Consider the following 23,618-nt stretch of genomic DNA (forward strand, 5'->3'; position numbering starts at 1 on the left):
CGATAAGCTCTCGGAAGAGGTCGAGAGCGCAAGCGAGCTCGAGTCGGACGAAGACGCTCAACAATCGCAATCTTCAGCGGCCAAGACAGATCTCGTGACCAAGATTCTTGCCCGCACCTCGCTCAACAATGGCGCTCAACGGTCCACCAACCCTGCAGATGAGTCGGCGGATACAGACGCTGCCGGCGCGCTCGACGCAATGCAGCTTCGAGCTCCCCTTCTGTGGTTCGTCTCCAAGGATGCTGCACCCGATGCCGACAAGTTGCATCAGACACAGCTCGGTTTTCACCGTAATGCTTTCCCAGACCCCGGCACACCTGCAGCGCCCGCTTTGTCGACCACATGCTCTGTCAGCGACTGGTACGCTGCCTGCATTGCTTCGATGCAAGCTGGGCGCATCACCCGCAGAGGATCGAAACAGTCCGCATGGAAGGGAAAGCGCATCAAATCAAAGGAGGTTCAAGAAGCAGCAAAGTCCCTCATGATGACCGTACTCGATGGTGACGGCTTCATCCCCGGCCTTTCCACAACAGTCAAGTCGGAAATTGCCGGTAGCAGCGACGAGGACCAAGACTTCAGTTCAGGTTCCGAAGACGACGATTGCTCCGACGAGACATCGACAGCTTCCACTATCAGCCGGAACCCCAACGCCGATCCACCTTTGCGCATGTGGACCGTCTTGCTGCTCGGTGGTGGTCATTTTGCAGCTTCCGTCATCGCTCTCAACCCACACGTCACCACGTATCAAGGCAAACAGCGCGGCGGTTCTATTGTTCCCAGGGAAGACCGCTCGCTCATTCTCTTGGCGCACAAGGCCTTCCACCGCTACACTACGCGACGAAAGCAGGGTGGCGGTCAGGCTGCTCAAGATGCCACGGGTCGGTTCGCAAAGTCGGCGGGTGCCCAACTGCGTCGATACAACGAAGGTGCTCTCGGAGACGACGTGCGAGGACTCCTCGACTCACCAGGCTGGCGAGAGCTGGTCTCACGCAGCGAAAAAGTCTGGATACGAGCCGGTGCGCGAGCAGCAAAAGGACTGCTTTGGTCTTGGGAGGGGGCAAAGGCTAGTCGAGGCAGCCCTCTTGAAGCTGCTCGCACCGACGGCCGACTTGGGTCGCTGCCCTTCCCAACCAGGCGTCCCACTATTGGTGAGACCGTGCGCTGCTTCTTCGAGCTTGCCAAAGTCAAAGTCGAGCACAAGTCGGAAGAACAACTCGCAGCAGAGGAGCAGGAGGCGCTTGAGCAGATTAACCAAAAATCGCGCAAGGAGGCCGAAGCCAAGCGAAGGGACGAAAAGGCTAGAGAGAGGGCCACAGACCTGGCAAAGAGTCGCGCAGAGATGGGTGCTAAGGCGACCCGCCTGACTGAAGAGGAGCAGGCAGAGCGAACAAAGTGGAGCCGACTGCTGGAGATGATCCGCAAGAACAGGACCGAGGCACTGATGACCTTCCTCAGCAAGAACGAGCAGGACATGTTGCACGGAAAGATCGACACGCGCCTGCCTGACTGGCTACTGGAGCAGGAAGTCGCCGAAGCTGGCGCATCCGCGCCTGCGTCGAAGTTGATCCCATGCACACTTCTGCAGCTGGCGGCTGAATCCGGCAGCGAAGCTGTCACGCGCTTTCTCCTCGTAGACAAGCACGCAGATCCTACGCTTGCTGCCGAACGGCTGGGCGATTTGCGAAAGCGATTTGCCGAGCCGAGTGCAACGGCCCAAGCACAAGAAGCACCGGTCGACTCTTTCCATCGCACCGCCTACGACTTGTGCAGCACCAAAGAGGTGCGCAACGTGTTCCGTAAAATGATGGCGGAGCATCCGGATCATTTCGACTGGGGCGGTATGTCGGCCGGCGGAGCACGCGTCCCAAGTGCATTGACGGAAGAGATGCAAGACAACCAGGTGGCAAAGCAGAAAGACCGACGGGCGGCACTGCGCGAGAAGGCGCGCGAGCGTGCCATCAAGGCAGCCGAGAAATCGACTTCGAGCACGTCTGCGTCGCAAGAGGAGGAGCGAGTGCAGAGCGCGGCTCAGCAGCAGAAGAGCTCGCACCACTCTACCAACCGTCTCGGAGGCAGCAACACGACACCGAGGGCGCTGTTGCAGCAGAGGGACGAGCAGCAAGGATTAACGCCAGAGATGCGGGCCCGAATCGAGCGCGAGAAGCGTGCCAGAGCAGCGGAAGAGCGCATGAAGGTTCTTATGAACAAGTAGGGGTGTGCACAGCGCACGCCGTAGCCGAAATCACAATTGATGTCGATGTTGAAGCTCGGCGAAAACCATCAATGCGATCGTGAGTGAATGTGACTAGGTTGCGTCGAACGATGAGGTACAAATACAAGGATGGCATGCTGGAGTGTTTAACTTAGCGGACAAAGTTCATCGAGTAGCCGCCACCGGGCTGTTGAGTGAACTGAAAGTTGCTTGTGCTGAGACCAAAATTGCCCAAGATGCTATCGCCGAGACCTTTGAGTTTTTGGATCATTTCGTCCTTTTCCTTTTCGGCCGCTTGTTGTGCCTGTGGTTCCAGGCGTTTTATTGATGCAGTAACCTCGGACCTTGTGGGCGGTGGGAGGTCGGGTAAGGTGAGGAGCTGCTTGTTGTCTTCGAGGGCCGAGGATAGACCGGACCAACCACCGATGTGTTCGTTTGCCTGTGCACGACGATAGAGCGCCTTGACGTAGTTGGGCTGATCGAGCAGCGACTGATTGGAGGCTTTGACGGCATCGCGATACTGTTCCAGGCGCAAGTGGCTGGCGGCAATGTTGGCATAGATGACGGAGCGGAAGAGACGGACTTGCTCTTGTTCTTCTGTCTCGGGTTCGGCTGTTTCGGACGAGGGCGATGCGATCGAAGATGGTGTTGGCCGTGATGCTGTGTCGGTCTCGCTCACAGCATCGTGAAAGTCATCTTGAGCCAAGTCCTTCAGACTGTCCTGGGGATCATCAGATGGCTCTGCTGCTACTGTAGCTGGAGCAAGTTCGCGCGTGGGCAGCTTTGCAAGAATGTCGAGATAGATGGACAGGGCGCTATCGTAATCCTTTGCAGCAAACTTGCGATTAGCTTCTGCCTTGAGCTCGTGGATCTCGTTCGAGATGAACGCCTCTTGAATGATGGCCATGTGTGACATACGGTTGCATGTGTTTGAGAGGAGCCTCAATGAGAAGGAAAAGGGAGTTGCGGTGAATGACGGATGGTCGTAACGATGAGAGCGCCGAGACGAGCTTGTGTGCTAGACAGGTGGACGAGCGACCCAGGAAAGTGGAGGATCGACACGCAAACGCCGCACAGCGAGTCGCACACGCGTCCGCTCCGCCAGAGTGCATTTTACTTGGACCGCGCACTGTTCAACTGTTCAACGGCTTTTTTGTCATCTCGCAACATCGTTCAGAAGCAACAAGATGGCAGACCCAGGCACAGAGGCAGCGGAACACGACCTGGCGCCGCTGAGCAATCAGGTGGCGGGACATCCGGACGGAGTGCAGAGCTTGCAAGGTGGACGGTTGGTGGTCAAAGCCTGCTTACCCCGCGAGCTTGCCTTCTACAATGAAGTCGAGCATGCAGCTGAGGGAAAAGCAGGCCTAGAAAATCGTCAGGTGGAGCTACTGCGTAGATTGTTGAAGGTGATGCCGGAATGCCATGGCAGCTGGAAGGAGTACACTGGAAGCCTATCCGAGACCGAGACGACCGGTGATGACGAAGCAGCTCCTCGCATTGTGTTGGAGAATCTGACATACGGCTACGGCAAGCCCAATGTATGCGACATCAAGCTGGGAACGCAGCTGTGGGACGAAGATGCAAGCGAAGAGAAGCGGCAGAGGATGGACAAGGTAGCTGCGAACACGACGAGCGGTTCGCACGGTATTCGACTCACAGGTTGGCAGGTGCGTTAGATTTCAGAGCAGCCTAAGCTCGACGGTGTGGACTGAACCTTCTCTATTTACATCGCTTCTATACAGACGTACGATGCGAAGACGGACACTTTCCACAGCGTACCAAAGACATTTGGAAAGACAATCACACCGGAACACTTGCAGGTAGGAATGCGCATGCTTCTCGCGTGTCCCGAACCAAGGGACGCTCAACGAGCTGACTCGGTCTTGGCAGGGACCAGCATTTCGGAAGATGGATCGCAACAGCGTCTTGTAACCTTGCCGGCCGAGCTCGTAGAGAGGCTGCTTGGCAACCACTTGATCAAGGATCTCGAAGAGCTGCATGCCATCTTCTCAGAAGTGGAAGTACGAATGCGAGGCGCTTCATTGCTGCTCGTGTACGAAGGCGATCCCCGTCGACTCGGACCAACACTCGATCAAGATGGCGCAGAGGGTCGTCAACCAGGCCAACCTCAGGTGCGCTTGATTGATTTCGGCCATGCGACACTTGTGCCTGGTCAAGGGCCGGATCAAGGCGTTTTGCTCGGAGTCGGCACAACTTTGGAGCTGGCAAGAAAGACGCTCGAAAATCTAGAGCAAAGGCGTAAGCAACAGCCGCAGTAGATTCACCACGAAGGCTACGTATAAGTTAGCCCAAGGGCACGTTGTTTTCCTGAAAGCAGGCCCGCATTAGCAAAGCGTGACTCTGTGCTGAGCCGAGCTTTGCTGGACCCTTTGAGTGCATCGGTGAATTCATAAAAGGATGAGTGACTGCATTTGGATGCATCCAAACCCCTGATTCACTTGCAGCATCGCAGCAGCAGCGGGTTGACTGACTGACTTCGGCTCTCCAACCTGAGAACTAGACTGAGATTTTGAAATCCGTTGCCAGTCTCTCCACACAACAAACAAAACCAACAACTCGTTCTTCTTCATCCTCTTAACATCACGCTCAGCGCATTCATCATCGCACAGCATCGCAGTGGGCCTTGGTCGAAGCAAAGCCCGCAACGGAAGCTAGGCCTCCACCACTACCGTCATCATCCTCGTTTGACCGCCTACCCGTCCCTCGCATCGCATCGGCTCGACTTGCATTGCATCTTATCTAAGTATCTTGGCATTCATCTCATCGCATCGAATCTCTTGCAATCAATTCCACTCGAAATGTTCTCTCTCGCACGTTAAGCCTCGTACCTCCCCTCCAAGTGACGGTGCTTTGGTATCATGGCCACCTCTCTTCCAACGGCGCCATCCTCGGCACCTGCCTCCGAGCCTCCACAGCCATCATCGCTCAGCGACGCCAGGCCGACTCTATCCCACCACGCATCCTCTTACTCAAAGCCACCAGGCTCTACAAACTTCCCACCGTTCAGATCCCCCTGCCTCAAGTGCCAGCCCATTCTTCACCATTCGCACTCCACTACCAGCGTGCCCACCAACCATCCTGCTGACTCTACCACGCTCGTCACACCGGCCCATCATGTCACCATTCGTCAATACATAGGCCCGCTTCCTGTGCCAGCGTCTGCCGCAAAAGCCATCGCCAAAGCCATCGCTGAGGACGACTCCTACGAAAAGGCATCATCGCAACAGCGTCCACAGTCTGAGTCAAACCAAACCAAGCTCGATCGCGAGGAGCATCCAATTCATGCTGCAGACTTTGCAGCATCTCCTGCAAACCTTCCGTCTTCCGATGACACCGCTCAAGCGCATGCCTGGGCAGATCCCTTCCGCGTTCAGTCTCCTGCCGAGCTTCAACATCACGAGCAGAAGCGCGCACAATCATCCTTCCCAACTTCTCCCAAGAGAAACCCAACAGCTCTTCCTCCTCATCGTCCACGCATCGTCGAAAAGGACCCCTCTTCCACTTCTGTCCTCTCAAATGCCTCCTTTATTAGTGCCCGATCCTTCGATCGTGACGCTCTCAGCGACACCGATGCCCATCAACGAGCACATCGACCCACAGCCACAACCGCCAGCACCACCCACCTTCGCTCCGTCAGCCCTTCCAACAAGAGGTTCACCCTTAGGTCCAAGAAGAGTAATCAAACCTTCCCGGTCAGCTCCGCGGCGAGCACCCCTGCTCAGCCCCCGCCCACTTCTATACTTCGTAAGGCCGCTTCATTCGCTCCACATGCTCACACCGAATCAGACGCAGCTGCGTCAAAAAGCGTCACCAATGTGCGCAGTGCCGACAATCTTCGTGTCTTAGCCCTCCGACAGCAGCGAAGGATCGGGTCCGAAGGGTCTCATGTCCTCGCTTCCACAACTTCTTCATCATTTGTCGCACCAAATGCGTTGCCCATTCTCGATCTGCCTCTGAGCGAGCTCGAAGAAGCAATCAACGTTGCACAACCGTCGCAAATATCCACCCAACCCCAACCTCTCAGCACGCACGAAAGCTCTCATCGATCAAATGGGCATGCCCCGACGACCGACCGCCCTAATTTTGACATCCCCCATAATGAGCGTCGAGCTCTCAACAGCAGCAACGACACTACCATCATTCGCAGAAACACTCATGGTGACGATCAAGGTATTGGTAACGCCTTGAGAACAGAGACGTCCTTTTCGAGCAACTCCGAGTCGAATACAGTTGAAGCGCACAACAGTGAAGCGACCGGACCACAAGATCGCAACCTTTTGCACCCTGCTTGGGGGCAGGCGAGCTCTGCGAACGCACCGATCGCTGCTCCAGAGGCGCATCATGATTCAGTACACGATGGCTCTGAGACATTGCCGGGTGCAGTTCCGTACACAGAACTTCCGGGGAGCCCGCAGTCCTCAAGTAAACTATCGCGCAACCTCGTTGGCAGGGGCTTTCCGGTCAAGAAGCGTTCGCTGACCTTCACCGGCGAGCAAAGTAACGACACAGCGCAACGAGGTCCACCAGGTGTTCAATTACCTCGTGCTGTCGATCATCATCGCGACTACTCGCGTCAGAGCAGGATGAGTAGGGCATCTACAGTTGGCACTTTTAACACCGTAGGCACCGTCGCCACAGAAGGTAGCTTTGGCGCCACAGCTGGCACCACTTCCAGTCTCGCAAGAAAGTTTCTCACCAGCGGAAGCTTCCGCAGAAATAGAAGGCGAGCCGACTCTGTAAAGGTTGGCAATAACCGCCTCAAAATGGCGCCCACACGCACAGACTCCGTCCACGAGCCGAACCCATCGAGCTCTCCCTCGTCGACTCGCACCCGCAAGACAGCCTCACCCTTTGCGGTGCGCCGACGCCGCGCAGCTCGCTCCACTAGCTATGCCTCTATCCGACGAGACGAGTCACGGCGCATGTCGGCGAGCGGCACCGAAGCATCGCTAACAGATTCTGTTGAATTCGGGCGCGCGCGAGGTGTGCAGCCCGGCGCCGTCGGCACCAGTACTGGCGGCACCAAGTGGGTCGGCGAGAGCTTTCAGGTCGGCCAGCGCTTTTGGCACATCCTGAATGCTCGTCGCGATGAATTGCAGAAATCTCAGCCGTGTTCGTGTGGCAACGAACCAAGTGCCAGCCAAAACAGCAGCGAGGTTGATGCTTTGTCAGCAGACTCTGATGCTTCTCGTAAGAAGCAGGCCGAGGCGCAAGCTGCCAACGTCGAACATCTGAAGAAGAGCCCCGAAGGCGTCATCACGCTCCTCGCACAGCAGGCACAAGACATCTCGGACGACAAGGCCACGGTAGCGCAAACAGATGCACGACGCGAACGCGCCTCCTCAAAAGAACGCTCTGATCGCCATCATGAGGTGCCCTCGACTGAAGCATCGTCATCTCCTCGCAAAGCTGAAAGCAGGCCATCGTCACGTAGGAAGCTTCTTTCCGACAACTCGGCTGCTACCATCCAGACTGTTCATCCTGATGAAACAACTGCTTTGGCCATCGAAGCACGTCAAGGCTGGAGCGAGGTCGTTTCCAAAATGTCCTCGCTCACGGGAGAGCTGGGCAACGCTCTCAAGGCAAGTAAACTCGACCCAAAGAACCGCACATCATCTCCACACGGGTCGGAATCCACGCCCAAAGCAGAGAAGCCCATCCATAATCTCGGTGCAGGGTTGACGAATGCCGAGCCGGGGCGTAATGGATCGCCTAAATTGCCGGGGGACTCTGACTTCAAGATCCTCGCCAGATCTTCCAGTCTCGTCGAGTCGGACAAATCCTCGGCTGCCTCCAAGTCTGTTAACGTATCCTTGCACCCGTCTGTCCAGACAAATGGCTTCGCTCCTCGTGCATCGAGCTTGGCAACGGGAAAGACGCCCACGATGACGAGAAGTGATGCTTTGTCGCACCCGTCCCCGCCTGCGTCGGTCGAAGCCAACAATCCCGAGCTCGTCCATCAGCTCTTGCGTCGCAAAAGCGACCTAGGCGAGACACCAGCGTACTTGCCCGACGCTGCTAGCGACCATGCTGTGGCCGTCCTGCCGGTTTCTTCGCCACTGGATCTCACGCCTGCTCGAGAGATCGCGTCCCCTTACTCTGGCCCATTGTCCGAGCAGGACCCGCTTCCGCTCGACATAAGTCCGATCAATGAAGGATCTGCCGCTGCGCAATCTCACGCGCAAATCGGCCTCTTCAAGGCGGTCGGAGCCTCGGGCAATGCTGATCGCAGGAAGACGGTCAAATTTGACACGGGTTCCACGCGTCCTCCTCTCAAGGCTCGTTTCACCGCTTCTCTCTTCGCCGGCAAAGCAGAAGACAAGCGAATCCACCCATCGAACCTTGGCAACGGCGTAGCAGGCGATGCACAGCCACGACCGCCCGCAGAGGTGCTCGCACGGCCCCAGCCAAATGCCCCGCGGGCACCCACTTCTTGTGATAGCTCCAGTCCCGACAGTGAAGTGTGTGGGAGTGACACCAGCATCATAACCCGCAAAAGCGTGCTTAAGAAGGATCGTATGCTCGTCAAGATCGCCTGGACGCCGCACGAGGACCTTCCCAGCGACTTTGACGAGCTGCTGGCCCGCAAATATTCGATGCGAGAGGAGGACTGGCGCGAGTTTGTCGTTGTCTTCAGAATGGGCAAGCTGGAGCTATGGACGGATCCCACCCTAACAAACAAGCTCGTTGGTCATGGCGATCGCCTCAAATTGCGCCTGACCATTCCTCTTTCGCGAGGTTCTACCTTCGTCTCGCTCTTCTCTCCCATCGATCGTATCTTTTGTGTGACCTTCCAGCCCTGGAAGTCGCTCTCGGCGCACCACAACAAGCGAGGCCTTCACCTACGCCGACAGGGAACTGACATTGTCTTCTTTGACTGCCGAGCACGGTCGGTCGCAGCTGATTGGATGTGGGAGCTCTGGAGGGAGCTTGGTGGTCTCATTCCCGAATCGCTCGAGGTTCATGTTCCGTCTTTCGGACTCAAGGTGCGAATCCCCATTCCGGAGAACATGCCCGTGGAAAGATCCGAATCGATCACAACGCCTGCGAGTCAGCTCAGTTCTGAGAAAGGCGGTCTCCTTGCGCTCAGTTCCATCGGCAAGTCACAGGACGGCGGCGAAGGTTTCAAGCTCATCAATCGCAACAACGTCATCTCGATGATTTGGAAGCTCTTCTGCCGTATCGAGCAATGGAAAGATCTCATGGAGCAGTCACAGAAGCGCGGTCTCAGGCTGGATCTCGCCTGGAGACGAGGCACCGAGCTCGATTGGGTCATCAACGAAAGGACCGTCGAAAACGAACCGCGACATTGGGCAGTTCTCAGCGGTGCACTGCTCAGAGACTACAAGCGCCCCGCCATTTTGGAGCTCAGGGCAGCGGCCCACTATCCAACCTCTGTACTCACCGCTCCCGGTGAGTTCATGCAGGAGCCGCCTGCTGTCGAGGGGTTCTTATGGCGCGTCAAACCAGTGTCGGGTGCGCTGACCCGTCTCTACTTTACAACCTACGACGGCCACATTTATGTCTGCCGCACCTCCCGTGCATTTCCTCCCGACCGGCACCTTGCCGTTCAGATGCAAGAGGCCGTAGACATGCGAGTACCCCGAACGAGCGGCGCAACGCAGGGCAGGGCACCCAAGGCTTCCACGCCCGCGATGAGAAACGCTTTGACGCGAGCCTTGGCCAAGTTCGTCGGCGCCAACAAGGCCGCACGCCGCGATGAGGACGTGGCGACGTTGCGTCAGAACGTGTTGGAAGCCATCAGCTACGCGGCGCAGTCAGAAGATGAGTTCCAAAGCCAAATCGAGGCGTACCAATCTTTCGAGACACGCCGGCAATTCGAACAGATCCGAGGCTCGGACGGTTTCATCGACCTCAAGCACATCCACACCATCAAGACAATCGGCAACGGTCCCGTTCGCTGCCCTGGAGAGGATGACATTCGCCGACCGACGCGTGCCGCTCCAGAGTCGTTGCTGCGAAAAGTGAAGGACGACCTCGCAGTCGCACAACGCGACGACGAAGAATCGGACGATGAAGACGAGGCAATCGCCGACATTGGTGGTCAAGAGGGGTTGGAGCTTGCTGAAGACGCCAGCGACGTGCGTCGTGCCCGTCAGATCGAGATCACTCTCACCAATGGAAAGACGATCCGTCTCGAGGCCTTTAGCGCTTCTATCGCCCGAGAATGGGTGGAGCGCATAGCAGAGCTCGTCAAGTATTGGCGTCGCAGGGAGCGCGCGGATGCGGTGGAGCTCATGTACGCCGCCGGCTCGGACATCTCCGAGCTGCATAAGCAGCTGCAGGGGCGTAGTACGCACGCGAGTGGCATTGAGGAGGTCGACGATGAGAAGCTCTCCCCCATCTTGGGCAACATCTGGAACTGGTGTCAGATTCAAGGCTGCCGCAATATCATTCGATCCGGACGGCTCTTCCACAAGAAGAGCAGCTACAGCGCGTTCAAGGCGCGCGAATATGTTCTCATTGCCGGTCGTCTGCTGTGTTTCAAGCTGGTCAAGTCGGTGCGAACCACGCGGGCGAGACAGAACAACGGCATCTTCCATCGACGACAAGACACGGTGATCCACTTGCGCGATGCCTACGTCTACAGTGGCAAACTGTGCGAAGACATGCTCAAGAACGGGCGATCGGATCCGGCGCAAGCTGTGTCAGGGATCGGCGGTGGCGGATCCAATAGCGGCAAACGCCACCGTGTGCCGCGAGTCTACGCCGATGGCCTGTTCTCGATCGACGATGACGAGGACTGCACATTTGTGATCCGATACCGTCCTGAGCGCGTCAACACGCCCGCGAATCCCAGCGTGACCAGTCTACACGGAAAAGACGCTAAAGCACATGCGCGAGGCGCTGGTGCCGCTGGTACGTCAGCCAAGGACACGAAGGAAGCACCAGATGCCGCATGCAGTGTGCCGAGACTGGACGACAAGACGCACAAGTACATTGCGATGCGCGCGCGATCCAAGGTGGAACGCGATCTGTGGGTGCGATGCATCACGTATGAGATCGAGAAGATTGTGCGGGACGACGTGGAGCGCGAGAAGAAGCTCAAGAACACGGGCAAGGTCGATCACAGGTAGCTTTTCTTCTGGATCGACTCGACGTTGCTCGAATAGGACAATCACTCGTGTGATGCGAGAGTGTGTCAGGCTCACGACATCATTATACCCAAGGGCCCACTCTCAGTATGAGCCCGTTGTACATAGTTGCAAAAGATAGATGATTCCCTTTGCCTGCCCGATCCATGCTGGGCTGGGCCTCTTCCGACAAAGGCTTGGACCCGAACAGTGGAGTTGAGACGAAGGAGCGCAGGTAGAAGTACAAGATCAGAGATGCAGAATGAAAATCAGCTGGCAATGACGAGGGACCGTGGCTGATGGTCGCAGATTCGATAGTGAGAATGGATCAAGCAGCGGCCTTCGGCTTTTTTGCACCGTACTTTGACCTTGAGGTTTGTCTGCCGGCCACACCCGCCAAATCCTGAGCGCCTCGCACGAGGTGATATCGGATACCGGGGCAGTCTTGGACACGACCACCTCTCACGAGCACGACCGAGTGTTCTTGCAAGTTGTGACCTTCACCAGGAATGTATGCAGCGACGGAACGACCGTTGGAGAGTTTGACACGGGCGACTTTGCGAATGGCCGAGTTGGGTTTCTTGGGCTTGGTGGTGAAGATCTTGCTGCAGACGCCCTTGACAAAAGGTTTCGCTTCGAGGGCGGGAACCTTGTTCACGGCAGGTCGATGTGGTTTTCGTGCACCTCGGAGGTTCTGCTGCAGAGTGACGGACCAGGTGGGCGTTGTGGAGAAGGCACGTTGGCTAGAGAAGGCCGTCGAAGCAGAAGCAGAGGCAAGGCGAGAAGGCCCAGCCACGGCGCTGCGCAAGAGCGATGAGACCATGTTCCACGACATTCTGGATACACGGTGTATGCGGTGGTGAGAATGAAAGACGCTTGGATGATGAAAGCTTGTTGATGACCGTCGTCGTCGTTAATGATAATGATGATGGCAGCAGGGATGAAAGTCGAGAACAAAAAAGTCGGAAAGAAGCTTGGCTTTCTTCCGGTCACGTGAGAATGTTGTGTCAGTCTAACAAAAAATCTTGAAAAGAGCCCCGGGATGCAGGCACAGCCTAGAAGAAAAAGCGTGTGTGCTGTCGCCGAGAGAAGAGAGACTCGCACCAGCCAATTTCTCAATCGCGCTGTCCACTCGCGAGTGCGACAGGCGGTCAAGCCACTCCAACATCGGCGAAGCTGACACTTGGGATTGCGCTGCCGGTCGCTTGACTCCCATCACCTCAATCCCATTCCGCCTCCCTATTCCACCTTCGCACTCGAATCCCAAAAGGTCACGTTGGAGGCTACCATCACACCTGTCAACACTGTCATCACGTTCGATCGGCTCATCCCCTTGTAGAGCACGCAGAAGCGGCGGCAGCGGATACGTTCGAACAGACTTCCCTCCTTGCCCATTCCATACACACGCAACAGCATCGGTAGAGGCGTGGCGGATATCAGACGGAAGCTATCATGGGTGACACATTTCAGTCGCAACCCGAGTTCTTCGAGGTAGAACTCGGCGAGTCTCTGCTTTCCAGAACTGAGACGCTCTCCTCGTTTCGAGAGTTGGGTCCGCCTGATCTCGTCCACGTCATCAAAACTACAGGTACAAGCGCCAGAGCTCGCGACATTGGCTCGTATCACTACGTCTCTGGTGTCGATGCTTCCTCGTCCGCAGCTCTCGCCGCCTACATCAACAGCCTCACCTACGAGCTCGACCAGAATCCAGGTTTTTTCTCCAACAAAGTCGCCTACAAGCTCAAGAGCGGCGCGTACTGCTGCTTCAACGCCTTTTCACGCGTAGATGTGCGTGTAGAGGTGCGCATCCCAGGAAGTGTCGATGCCTACGTTGTTGACTTGCGCGGAGAGCGTCACGAAACTACGCCCGAGATCTGGCAGGAGGTCTACCTGTCGGCGCTTCTTCGATCCATTCTTTACGCTGACGATGCCAACTACCGCCTGGCAGGCTATCGAAAGCTCGACCCCATCTCCAGTCCCGACGCCGAACATCGCTTTCTCCAAGCGGCAGAGAACCTCTTCTTCAAAGGATGGCAGCTCGGTTCGGATCCCGAGATCCAGGTCGCCACCGTTGTCTCAAATCATCTCACCGCAGGTATCCTCAAGTACTTCGGCGAAGCTTCCAGGTACGAACAGGCTGTCAACCTCTTCGAAAAGCTGTGGGCAAGGGAACCAGAAGTTGCCGCTCTCGTCGCGCAATCGTACGTTGGCATGAACGAGGAGATCAAAGCCGTTCAAGTCATGCACAGCGCCGTCAAGGAAACACCCCAATCCTACGCTCTGCTCCACGCTCAGGTCGACTTTTTGCGTTCCAAGGGCAAGCACGAATGGGCTTTGAAGGTGGCCAAGCAGGCGGTCAACTGTGCACCCTCCGAATTCGTCACCTGGGCCAAGCTGACTGAATGCTACATTGATCTCGAGCAGTGGGAGTCAGCGCTGTACACGCTCAATTCGTGTCCCATGTTCACCTACAATGAGCGCGACCTCCACCGCATGCCTACGCCAGCACGTAGCCATTTGCCCGTCAAGGCCTTCATCACCGAGAGCGGCCTGGTGGACGAAGAGAGCGCACGCGACAACGAGGCGGATGTAGCGCTTTTGCGTCTTCCTGCACCGGCGCTGCGTGGCACCTTTGCCAAGGCCTATTCGCTACTTGGCCGTCTTGTCAGCTCGATCGGATGGGACGAGCTGCTCCGATACCGCTCCAATGTCTTTGTAATGGAGGAAGAGTACCGTGCGCAGAAAGCGGCCACGACACAGCCCGACGACGCGACGGGTGCAGAGGACGACGCTTCGATTCGCGGCGTGGCTCCAGTGGATTCGCCTGCCATTGCGTCGTCCACTCCACCGCAGCCCTCGACCGCTTCTGCTGCCGACAAAGAACTTGATGATTCGGCAGATGATTCGGCAGATCACAGTGAGGACGAGCTGGACAGCAACGAGCTTGAGCCCGCTAACGCGGCTGCACAAAAATCGCAGCTCGGCATCAATTCGGCTGCCAACGCATCGTCGCAATCCATCCCCACCATCAAGATTTCCACCGAGTCGGATCACGAGCGCGAGAAGCAAGAGTTGGAAGACTACATGAAGACGATGAATCAGCCATCAGGTCAGCAAGCCGGTGTAGCTGACGATGATGCGACGCGCAGCTCGATCCAAGTCGAGCCCCCACCGCTCGAAAAGCCTGCACAAGCATCGGCGGGACACGAGAGGAGCGAGTCGACGTCGACAGCTGTACCTGGCGATCTGTCCACTGCATCGCACAACGGCACTGGAGTAAGTCTCAACGGCAACCCTGGTCCTATTGTCAATGGCGAACACGATGCGTCCATAGCAATGGCGGAAGCACGCCAGAAGGAGAAGAACACGGGCTTCTCGTTCCGTGACAAGCGTCTCTGCGAGCGATGGCTCGACAACCTATTCATGGTGCTTTACGAAGATCTGCGCGTCTACACCATCTGGCGAGCCGAAATCGCGCACTTCCGCACACAGAACCTCGCCTACCGAAAGACGGGTACCGAGTGGGAGATTCTCGGCGAGCTCGCCCTGCGATTGCTGCACAAGGACGAAGCTAGGGACGCCTTCCAACGCTGTGTCGACGTCAAATTCAGCGCCAAGGCCTACCTACGTTTGTTGGAGATCTACACCGAAGCGAGGGATGTACAGAGGAGCTTGTGGACGGCCATCCGATTGACAGCGTACCATCATAGGTGGTACATGGAGGGCAGCTTCCCAGGCGCGGTGGCGACGAGCCTGTTTAAACTGATCAAGACGGAGGGTTTGGCGAAGGTTTCGTACACTTTGGTCTCGATGAGTCCACCACCGGCGATATTGAGGTTGATGCAAAACTACTTTGCGTACGCTACCGCATTCAAGGTTCCAGGCTACGACTTCTGAGCCGAATCCAATTCAGCAATTTTCTTTGCATGACATTTACCGTGGCGGTGTGAGAGTGCTTGATTCTCTGGTTCCTCTAGATTGGGTGATTGCAGACAGGCATGTGAGAGAGGGAGGCGATTCTGGAATCACGTGTTTGACACTGTCGGAATATCGGAAAGCTACACAGATAGGAAACACTCTGAGTCTGATCACGCAAGTTGAACGCAGGGAGAAGGACCTTCGGAAGTAAGTGTCGTTGCAGGACAGAGAAGCATCATTTAGGCTGCCGCAGGAGGAGCAGGTCGAGCAGCGGTCGTGCAGCAACTAAAAGGCTCCGGTGTCGTCTAAATGCCACCAGCGTGTCTAAAGTTAACAGCATACCGAGACAACACACCAAACTTCTGACGGATCGACAAGGGTCCAATCGGGTGTAGTCCTGTTGTGCATGGATAAAAATTTTCGGAACATCGAATGAAACTTACCCTTTTCTCGGGCCGGCGTTGTAGAGATACGAGGGTAATTTTCCGGCATGCTTGGATCATCACCTCGTGTGGTGTTTCGGTATCAACAAGGGGCATAATTCGTGCGGATGATCGGAAACGCCGTGTTTTGCGGTGCGTTTTCTATGCTGTAAGGTATAGCCAAGAATGTGCTCAGCTTTCTTGGCCCAGGCCGAGAGATGGTGAGGCGCGGCTCGGCTGGAACCCCTTTCTTGTTGCTAGCTTTTTCTTGGCGGCATGTCATAGCACATCAGACTCAGCGCGGTTCTCGGCGATTTTTCTCTTTTCGTTTTCCCTTCCGTTCTTGCGCCCTTCACGATCTGGGGAAAATTAGGCTTCATTCTTCCGCTGAAAGATCTTGGGCGCGCGGGAGGAGGAGGGAGGCCAAGCTCAGGTCAGCGTCGAACACACACAGGCACATGACGTTATGCAAGGTGGTGGCTGATCGGCGGAGAGAATGCTGCTGTCGTCGCTATCCCGTCGGCTCACTGTTGTTTAAGTTTTGCATCGGCCTCGTTTCGAGAATGCTGCCCGGCATTTTGTGGCCTTGGTCTCACAGGTTCCGTTCTTAGCGGGAGACGAAAGGCGCGACTTCATCTCGCCGTGGACCTGTTCCCGATGCCTGGTGTCACAAAGTGGGAAATGAAACGCCCTTCAGCATTTGTGGGAGATGCGTAAGGTGCACGTAGGAAGAGTTAGTCCAGGAAGTCTCGTGCACCATTAGCAAAGCCGAAATATGGTGGAGGTGTTGTTGACGATCCTTTTTCAGTAGTGACTTGGTCACGAGCAACAGCCGAGAAGCTTGGGTTCGAGCAACAACGCAAGGCGTCCATGCACTTCAATCGGCAGCGCGGTTGGTGCATCAACAATTCGAGTTCTTGGCTTCTCGTGCCTGGTCTCTTGCTGCCTCGGCCACTTTAACCTTTTGCTATGTCGTTTGATTTTCTTCGGACGATCCGCCACCAAGATTGTGTTGACTGACAGGGTTTCGTCCCTGTTGTCGCTTGGAGCAGCCGGGGCTTGGCAGTTTCGGCCCTTCCTCCCTCGCTGTCCTTTTGTCCGTCACTGCACGGAGTTGAGCGAAAAGGACCTTAGGAGGGTTCCCTCTATATATCCATCGGACCTTCCGGCTGGCTAAGGATTGGTCCCGAGCCGCACACCCTCTACACCCTTTGCTGACCGTTTGTATGTCCGTTCCCCCCTTCGAACACCACCACCACCATCACTCTCTCCCCCTTCCGAACTAGACGGCTGCCCCGATAGGCCTAGAGAGCCACCTTTATATCGGCTCATATTTTTCCTCTTCTCTTCATCGCAGCCAGGCAGGAATGAAGTCTTTGTCGGCTGCCACTGCCACCACCACGACAGCTGCGCTAGCGCTAGCGCTGGTGACTGCGTCCACTACTCTTCCCTTCGTCTCATCCGCCAGCATCTCTCACGATCACGCAGCACCCGTCGACTACTCCCTCTTCAGACGATCGGTCACCACCGATGCCTCAAAACTCTCGGGCGCAACTTACGACTACGTCGTTGTAGGCGGAGGTCTCGCCGGTCTCGTCGTCGCCAACCGCCTTTCATCGAACCCCAACATTACTGTCGCAGTCATCGAAGCTGGCGGTTCAGGCTATGCAGACAATCAGAAATTCGTCGTCCCCGCCGCAAACCTCTATGACACGTCCGTCGGCACGCAATACGATTGGCAATGGAAGACCACTCCCCAGCAGGGCCTGTCGGGTCGATCCGCAAACTGGCCTCGTGGCAAAGTTCTCGGCGGATCGTCGGCCATCAATGGACTCTACTACGTTCGTCATAGCGACATCGAGCAAAATGCCTGGGCAGACTTGATCAACGACGAGCAGGATTGGACTTGGGATAAGATGCTAGACGCTATGAAGAAGAGCGAATCTTTCACACCTGCTACGCAAGCCACCACGTCGAGGTTTTCAGTGCCCTACCAAGCTTCTTCGCACGGAACCGATGGACCAGTGCACGTGAGCTACCCAGAAACCACGTATGCTCAGGTCGGAGCCTTCTTGCAGTCGACCAACAACGTCGGTATTCCTCAATCCCAGGACCCGGATGCTGGTCAGAGTTGGGGAGCCTTCCTGGCCACGTCCAACATCAACCCTACCAATTGGACCAGGAGTTTCTCCAGGACTGCGTATCTCGACCCCGTTACGTACAGGACCAACCTTGACGTGTTGACAGGTCATCTTGTGACCAAGGTTACATTCAACTCAACGACTGGGTCGCAGGGAGCTGTTGCCTCTGGTGTCGAGATCAGCGCTAGCAGCGGTGCTCGGTCGCAGCCCGTGTATGCAAGGAAAGAGGTGATTCTGTGCGGCGGTGCCGTCAACGATCCACAAATTCTGCAGTTGAGCGGCATCGCCGATGCAGCCTTGCTTAGCGGGCTGGGCATCGATCAGGTGGTAGACCTGCCCGGTGTCGGATACCATCTTCAGGACCATCTCTCCACTGGCGTTGTCTTTTCGCCTGCAGCATCGGCGACCATGCCTCCTACCAGCGTCACGGGCAACAAAGCAACCGATTCGTACGTCAACAGTGCCATCGCCTACGTTTCGGGTTCCAACATCTTCGGAGATCAAGAATGGGCGTCTATGATTAACCAAATTCGCGCCGATCGGGATGCTAATGTGGCAGCGTACGATGCACCTGCCGCAGTGAAGGCGGGATACAACGCTACGTACACGACTCAGGTGGACAAGTTCTTCCCTTCTCAGATCGGTCCTATCGAGTTGCTGTTTGCGTTGTCCTTTGGAGGCGTCCAGGTACAGGCAGCACTGCAGCATCCCTTGTCGAGAGGAAGCATCAAGATCACCTCGACTGATGCCTTCACTCCACCCGCGATCGACCCGGCTTATCTGTCCAATCCTACAGACATGACCATCTTGCGCGAAGGCTTCAAGCTCGCTCGCAAAGTCGGATCCACACCGCCACTTGCCAACTACACCTCTTCCGAGTCTGCGCCGGGTTCTTCGGTGACGACCGATGCGCAATGGGAGGCTTGGATCCGTAGCACTGTCGGAACCGAGTTTCATCCGTCGTCGACATGCTCCATGCTGCCGCGCGAGCAGGGCGGGGTTGTAGGCAAGGATCTCAAGGTGTACGGAACGCAGAACTTGCGGGTGGTCGATGCGTCGGTTCCGCCTGTAAGTTTCAGCGCTCATTTGATGAGCATCACATACGGGTTGGCTGAACTGGGGAGCGAGATGATCCTGCAGGATTATGCATTGGGTATGACGCCGGCGAGGAATACTACTGCCGCTTCGACTGGCGGTGGCAGGTCCGGCGGTGGAAGCGGAAGTGGGGGATCGAAGAGCGGCTCTACCGGCTCGGGTTCCACCGGCTCCGGGTCCACCGGCTCGGCGGCGAGTAATGCCACAAGCGCTGCGGCGAGCACAGCTTCCCTCTCCTCGTCGTTGGCGATCCTTTTGTCCCTTGTCGTTGGTTCTGCCCTTGCTGCTGCACTGGGCTAATGGACACTGATAGATTTTCGGTTTCATCCACAAGCATTCATACATGCTGGCTTTAGTTCGCACACCACTCAAGACCTTCTTTTTTGTTGTCTCGGAACCTACACATTTCAATGCCAATGGACACTTTTCTCTCATTACGTTCACAAAGGCGTGTCCCTCTGGTTGTCTTGGACCCGTTTGTACGGAGCCTTGCCTGAGACCATTGCCTCTTCACAATGCTCACGACTCGCTCATGCAGCACGCTCGACCGATGTGTCAATGCGCAAAAAATGTCAAGATTTGGACAGTGTCATGGATGCCGACAATGCACGACGTTTAGAGCACAGTCTCGTTGCTCTCGTATCGCCTGTACGTGTAGCCCAGGAAAGCAAGATCCTTGCTGCCGACACCGATATCCGCGCCCGCCGGCGTCTCCGGAACGTCCTGGTAGTCCTCGGTCGGGAAGTAGCTGGTATCGGTGATGCTCTTGAGCTGCGGAATGAAAGGCGCGTCGATCTGACGGATAGTAGACCAATCTACACCGGCGAAGAACGGATGGTCCTTGATCTCCGTAGCGCTGTTTCGACCTAAACGGTTCTCGGGAGCGGTAATCAAACGTCGAATCATGTCCTCTGCCTCTGGAGAAAGGTGGATGTCATCCGGGAACTGGAGCGTCTCCCTCCACGCCAGAATCTTGCGGTAAGTATCGTGTGCGTTTTCCGAACAGAACGGCGGATAGCCGCACAGACACTCAAACATGATGGCGCCCAAACTCCACCAGTCACACTCATTCCCATAACCTTGCTGCAGGAAGATCTCGGGGGCGATGTAGTCCGGCGTGCCAACGGTCGAGTAAGCGAGTTTGCGACGGTTGGCCTTCCATGTAGCGATGGTGTCCTTGGACGACAGCGTGAGGTTGATCGAGTTGACAGCGACCGAGTTGCGACCGGTCTGTGCAGGGTTCTGGCCGGCCGTGCCTTCAAACAAACGTTGGTAGTAGGCCGAATCGTGCTGCTTGTGAAAACCGGTCGAGAGACCGAAGTCCGACAGCTTGATGTGACCTCGGGCGTCGATAAGGATGTTGTCCGGCTTGATATCACGGTGAATGAAGCCGAGCTTGTGAATGCCCTCGAGCGCAAGCACGCACTCGGCCATGTAGAAACGCGTGACATCCTCCGAGAAGGTGTCGTACTTGATAAGCATGGTCATGAGATCGCCACCTGGCAAGAATTCCATGAGCAGGTACAGATAGGCCGTGTCCTGGAACGAGTAATAGAGCTGAACGACCCATGGCGAGTTGCTCTCTGCTAGTACATCCCTCTCTGCGCGCACGTGCGCCAGCTGGTCCTTTTTGAACATCTCGCTCTTACGCAACGTCTTCATGGCGTAGATCTTGCCCGTGTCGGTCTTCTGCACCAATCGCACCTCACCGAATGCACCCTTACCGATGACCTTGACGGTGCGGAAGTCGTCGAGGCCAAGGCGGGTTCTTCGCAAACGCAAGAAGTTGGATTCGCGACGACCGAGCTGGGCCAGCTGACGCGCTTTGCGCTCATCCGAGAGATGGACACCGTCCGGTGGGTTGGTGAGACGGTCCTCAAGCTCAGCAGCACGTTTGATGCGCTCAACAGCCTGCTCCACGTACACCTTGTAGAAGTTTTCAAGCTTGAGCTTGGCGCCCGTGGCAGCCTCGATGGTGGATTTCTGCATGCCATTGGTGGAACGCTCAAAGTAGACGTAGTCGGCGGGCTTTTCATTGGCGGGATTTGGCGAAGTGGAGCCGCCGGCTTGGGCATACTGCTGTTGCTGTTGCTGATAATGTTGCTGCTGTTGTTGTTGATAATACTGCTGTTGCTGCGAGTAGGTCTGAGCCTGGCCGAAGGGCTGTGGACTCCTTGGCGCAGCGTTGAGCGGACGGGCAGAAGGGGACGGAGATCGGTTGATGGGCGAGCCTCCGCGCTGTTGAGAGTAGCCAGAGTTTGGAGCTTGCAAATTGTGCTGTTGGGAAGCGGCGATCTGCTGCTGCTGAAGCTGTGCGGCTTGAGACATGGCGGGATGCTGGAGCTGAGATGGAGGAGCTTGTGCCTGTGCAGCGATGGCCGCCTGATGGATCTGAGCTTGGAGATGAGCGGGAGTCTGGTATTGGTGTGCGGCCGAGGCCTGTTGAGCGTAGGCTGGAGAGGATCAAAAGCAAAGATGGCAGATGCAGAGAAAAGATGCGTGAGTGTGAGTACGAGGGCGTCGAGCATTGTATGGGGAGAAGCACGCAGACTACCAACCTTGACTTTGAGCAAAGCCACCTTGACCAGCAGCGCTGTAGCCGTATCCGACCGGTCCGTGGTTGGAGGCGAGGTTCATGTTGTAACCCATGGGAGCAGCATACTGGGCACCGTAAGCCATCTGGTTGGTGGGCTGCTGGACCTGCGGCAGCGCACGAGCCTGAGGCAAAGGCGACTGGCCGGAGTGGGGCACGCCGTTGCGGTAGGCCATGGTCACGAGGATGCAGAGAAAGAGAGCGCACGCGAGTCGGCAGGGATGCAGGGGCTACAGCGGCTCCAAGAGGAGGATCCAAGCGCTGCCGGCGAGAGTTGCCAGATGAGACGTCTCTTCGAGGTCGAGGTGCGTAGGGTTAGGCAGATACAAGCAGCCGGGTTGGTGGAGATGAAGGAAAGGTGGGAAACGAGGCTGCTGCGTCTGTGATCGAAGGTAAAAGGATAGAGTTCGAGATGCAAGCAGCAGCACCAGCGTGTGTGTGAAGGGGGGGGGGGGGGCTGAACGACCGGCGAGAAGTCACGCTTGATGGAGAAGCGAGACCAAATTGGCTGGTTGCAACACTTGGCTCTACACGCACACGCTAAGATCAGACCGCCGAGACCGTGGCAACGCTGCTGCGTTTGGTGACGCCAGCGCGATGCTCGGAGAAGAACAAGCTCAATAGGCTGATTTATTCGTCACAGCCAAGCGCGCGTGTGTTCGCGCTCTCCCACCTGGCAAAACTGCCAGAAGGCAGTGTGTCGTGCTGGCTTGTGCTGGTTCCACGGTGCGCTGCAAACAAAAAGGGACGAAATTAATCGACTCAGACCAACACTTTTCCGTTTCTTTTTCTTTTCTCTCTCTCACAGACACACGAACAGACACACACGAACAGACGTCGCTGACGCGAAGATAGTGGCACTGAGGAGGGCAAAAGCGCGCTCGCACGGACTCGATTGAAATCGGCCTCATGCTCCCGATCGAGTCAGGACAACCAAGGTCGATTGCCAGAAACGAGGAGGGCCTTGATGGAAATCTTAGCCTGTCCCTTTGTCTTTCACTACTTGACAGCTGGCGCACCTTACTGGTGGGAACACGGCATTTGTGGGTGTTTGCCTTGTGCATGCCAAGACCGTGTGTGCTCGCTATCCTCACAGCATGGCTTAGCTTGTTGAACCGGTCAACGCTTTGTCTGCTCGACTCTGCGACCACACATCGGCCGACAACGGTTGTGTGGCTTTTGCAAGTGAAGTCGGCAAGGCATACATCGTCTATGTTGGTTGACATGGGAACCTGTCTTGCTGTCACTCTGCCACGGTAGCCTGGCTTTGTCTAAGGTCTGATGCAACACAATCGGTCATGCCGACACAGAAGTTCGACGTTTGACAAAGGGGTCCGTGGCCAAACAAATGTGCGCTAGTTCGCAAAGATACAAAGCTAGCGATCCGATGCTCGTCGAAAGCCCGACTCTGTTTACCTTGCGCTTTGTCATGAGACGGACTCGATCCGATCGATGCTCGCCTCTTTCCCCCACTTTGTCTTTGTTAAAGAAGTCGCAAGACCGTCTAACTGAGGGCAGGAAAGGAACGGGTGGCGCAGTGCACGAGCTGATGTGGTATTCCGGGTGTTGGTGGGGGCTTACATGGTGCAGCAAATGAAGACAAAGGGCCCTCTCTCTCTTGTCTCCCTGGATCAGAAGCTGCCTTTGACCAATTCGTTCCATTGCTTACACCTGATCTTACTACCACTATCACCACCGAAGCAGTGTCATCACAGTGTAGCCGAATTACTCGTTTAGCCGCCAACCAGGGCTTGATATTTTCGTCTTTGCCTCGCATTCCATCTCTTTCTCCAGACACAACGTCTCCTTCGAGTCCTCACCAAGCTCGATTGTACCACAAGCTCTGGCCGTCACCCTCGACAACATGTCGTTCTTATCTTCGCCTTTTTCATCGATGCCCTCATCTCATGAAAATAAACACTACAATCCACCAAAGCCATCGTTCAAGTCGCCAAAGCTGGTCCAAGAACCTATACATGCTGCTTCAGTTTCCCAGGACCTGTCAAGGGTCGCACATCCCTTCGCTACCCCTTCTTCGTTCAGGTCTGCTCGATCATCCACCGAGCAGCACTTTAAGCAGCAAAAAAGCCCTGTTCGACTCTCAACTCGTCCTTGTAA

At 56.2% G+C, this 23,618-nt stretch overlaps 8 protein-coding genes across 8 annotated transcripts; 5 read left to right on the forward strand and 3 right to left on the reverse strand.

Moving 5' to 3' along the window:
* Positions 1-199: 199 nt before the first annotated feature.
* Positions 200-2,212, forward strand: EX895_005703 (uncharacterized protein; the record flags this gene model as incomplete). The annotated part of the gene is made up of 1 exon (XM_029886295.1): positions 200-2,212. The coding sequence occupies one exon, from the start codon at positions 200-202 to the stop codon at positions 2,210-2,212; it is 2,013 nt and encodes a 670-aa protein (XP_029737526.1).
* Positions 2,213-2,363: 151 nt separating this feature from the next.
* EX895_005704 (uncharacterized protein) lies at positions 2,364-3,128 on the reverse strand (the record flags this gene model as incomplete). Its single annotated transcript, XM_029886296.1, has 1 exon — positions 2,364-3,128. The coding sequence occupies one exon, from the start codon at positions 3,126-3,128 to the stop codon at positions 2,364-2,366; it is 765 nt and encodes a 254-aa protein (XP_029737527.1).
* Positions 3,129-3,399: 271 nt separating this feature from the next.
* EX895_005705 (uncharacterized protein) lies at positions 3,400-4,494 on the forward strand (the record flags this gene model as incomplete). Its single annotated transcript, XM_029886297.1, has 2 exons — positions 3,400-3,882; positions 3,958-4,494. The coding sequence occupies 2 exons, from the start codon at positions 3,400-3,402 to the stop codon at positions 4,492-4,494; spliced, it is 1,020 nt and encodes a 339-aa protein (XP_029737528.1).
* Positions 4,495-5,094: 600 nt separating this feature from the next.
* Positions 5,095-11,334, forward strand: EX895_005706 (uncharacterized protein; the record flags this gene model as incomplete). The annotated part of the gene is made up of 1 exon (XM_029886298.1): positions 5,095-11,334. The coding sequence occupies one exon, from the start codon at positions 5,095-5,097 to the stop codon at positions 11,332-11,334; it is 6,240 nt and encodes a 2,079-aa protein (XP_029737529.1).
* A 325-nt stretch (positions 11,335-11,659) lies between these two features.
* Positions 11,660-12,166, reverse strand: EX895_005707 (uncharacterized protein; the record flags this gene model as incomplete). The annotated part of the gene is made up of 1 exon (XM_029886299.1): positions 11,660-12,166. The coding sequence occupies one exon, from the start codon at positions 12,164-12,166 to the stop codon at positions 11,660-11,662; it is 507 nt and encodes a 168-aa protein (XP_029737530.1).
* A 617-nt stretch (positions 12,167-12,783) lies between these two features.
* On the forward strand, positions 12,784-15,228 carry EX895_005708 (uncharacterized protein; the record flags this gene model as incomplete). The annotated part of the gene is made up of 1 exon (XM_029886300.1): positions 12,784-15,228. The coding sequence occupies one exon, from the start codon at positions 12,784-12,786 to the stop codon at positions 15,226-15,228; it is 2,445 nt and encodes an 814-aa protein (XP_029737531.1).
* A 1,810-nt stretch (positions 15,229-17,038) lies between these two features.
* Positions 17,039-19,207, forward strand: EX895_005709 (uncharacterized protein; the record flags this gene model as incomplete). Its single annotated transcript, XM_029886301.1, has 1 exon — positions 17,039-19,207. The coding sequence occupies one exon, from the start codon at positions 17,039-17,041 to the stop codon at positions 19,205-19,207; it is 2,169 nt and encodes a 722-aa protein (XP_029737532.1).
* Positions 19,208-19,522: 315 nt separating this feature from the next.
* On the reverse strand, positions 19,523-21,676 carry EX895_005710 (uncharacterized protein; the record flags this gene model as incomplete). Its single annotated transcript, XM_029886302.1, has 2 exons — positions 19,523-21,360; positions 21,466-21,676. The coding sequence occupies 2 exons, from the start codon at positions 21,674-21,676 to the stop codon at positions 19,523-19,525; spliced, it is 2,049 nt and encodes a 682-aa protein (XP_029737533.1).
* Between the last annotated feature and the right edge of the window lie 1,942 nt (positions 21,677-23,618).

This window comes from Sporisorium graminicola, chromosome SGRAM_7 (genome assembly GCF_005498985.1).
Source record: "Sporisorium graminicola strain CBS 10092 chromosome SGRAM_7, whole genome shotgun sequence".
In the NCBI taxonomy this organism is placed as follows: domain Eukaryota; kingdom Fungi; phylum Basidiomycota; class Ustilaginomycetes; order Ustilaginales; family Ustilaginaceae; genus Sporisorium; species Sporisorium graminicola.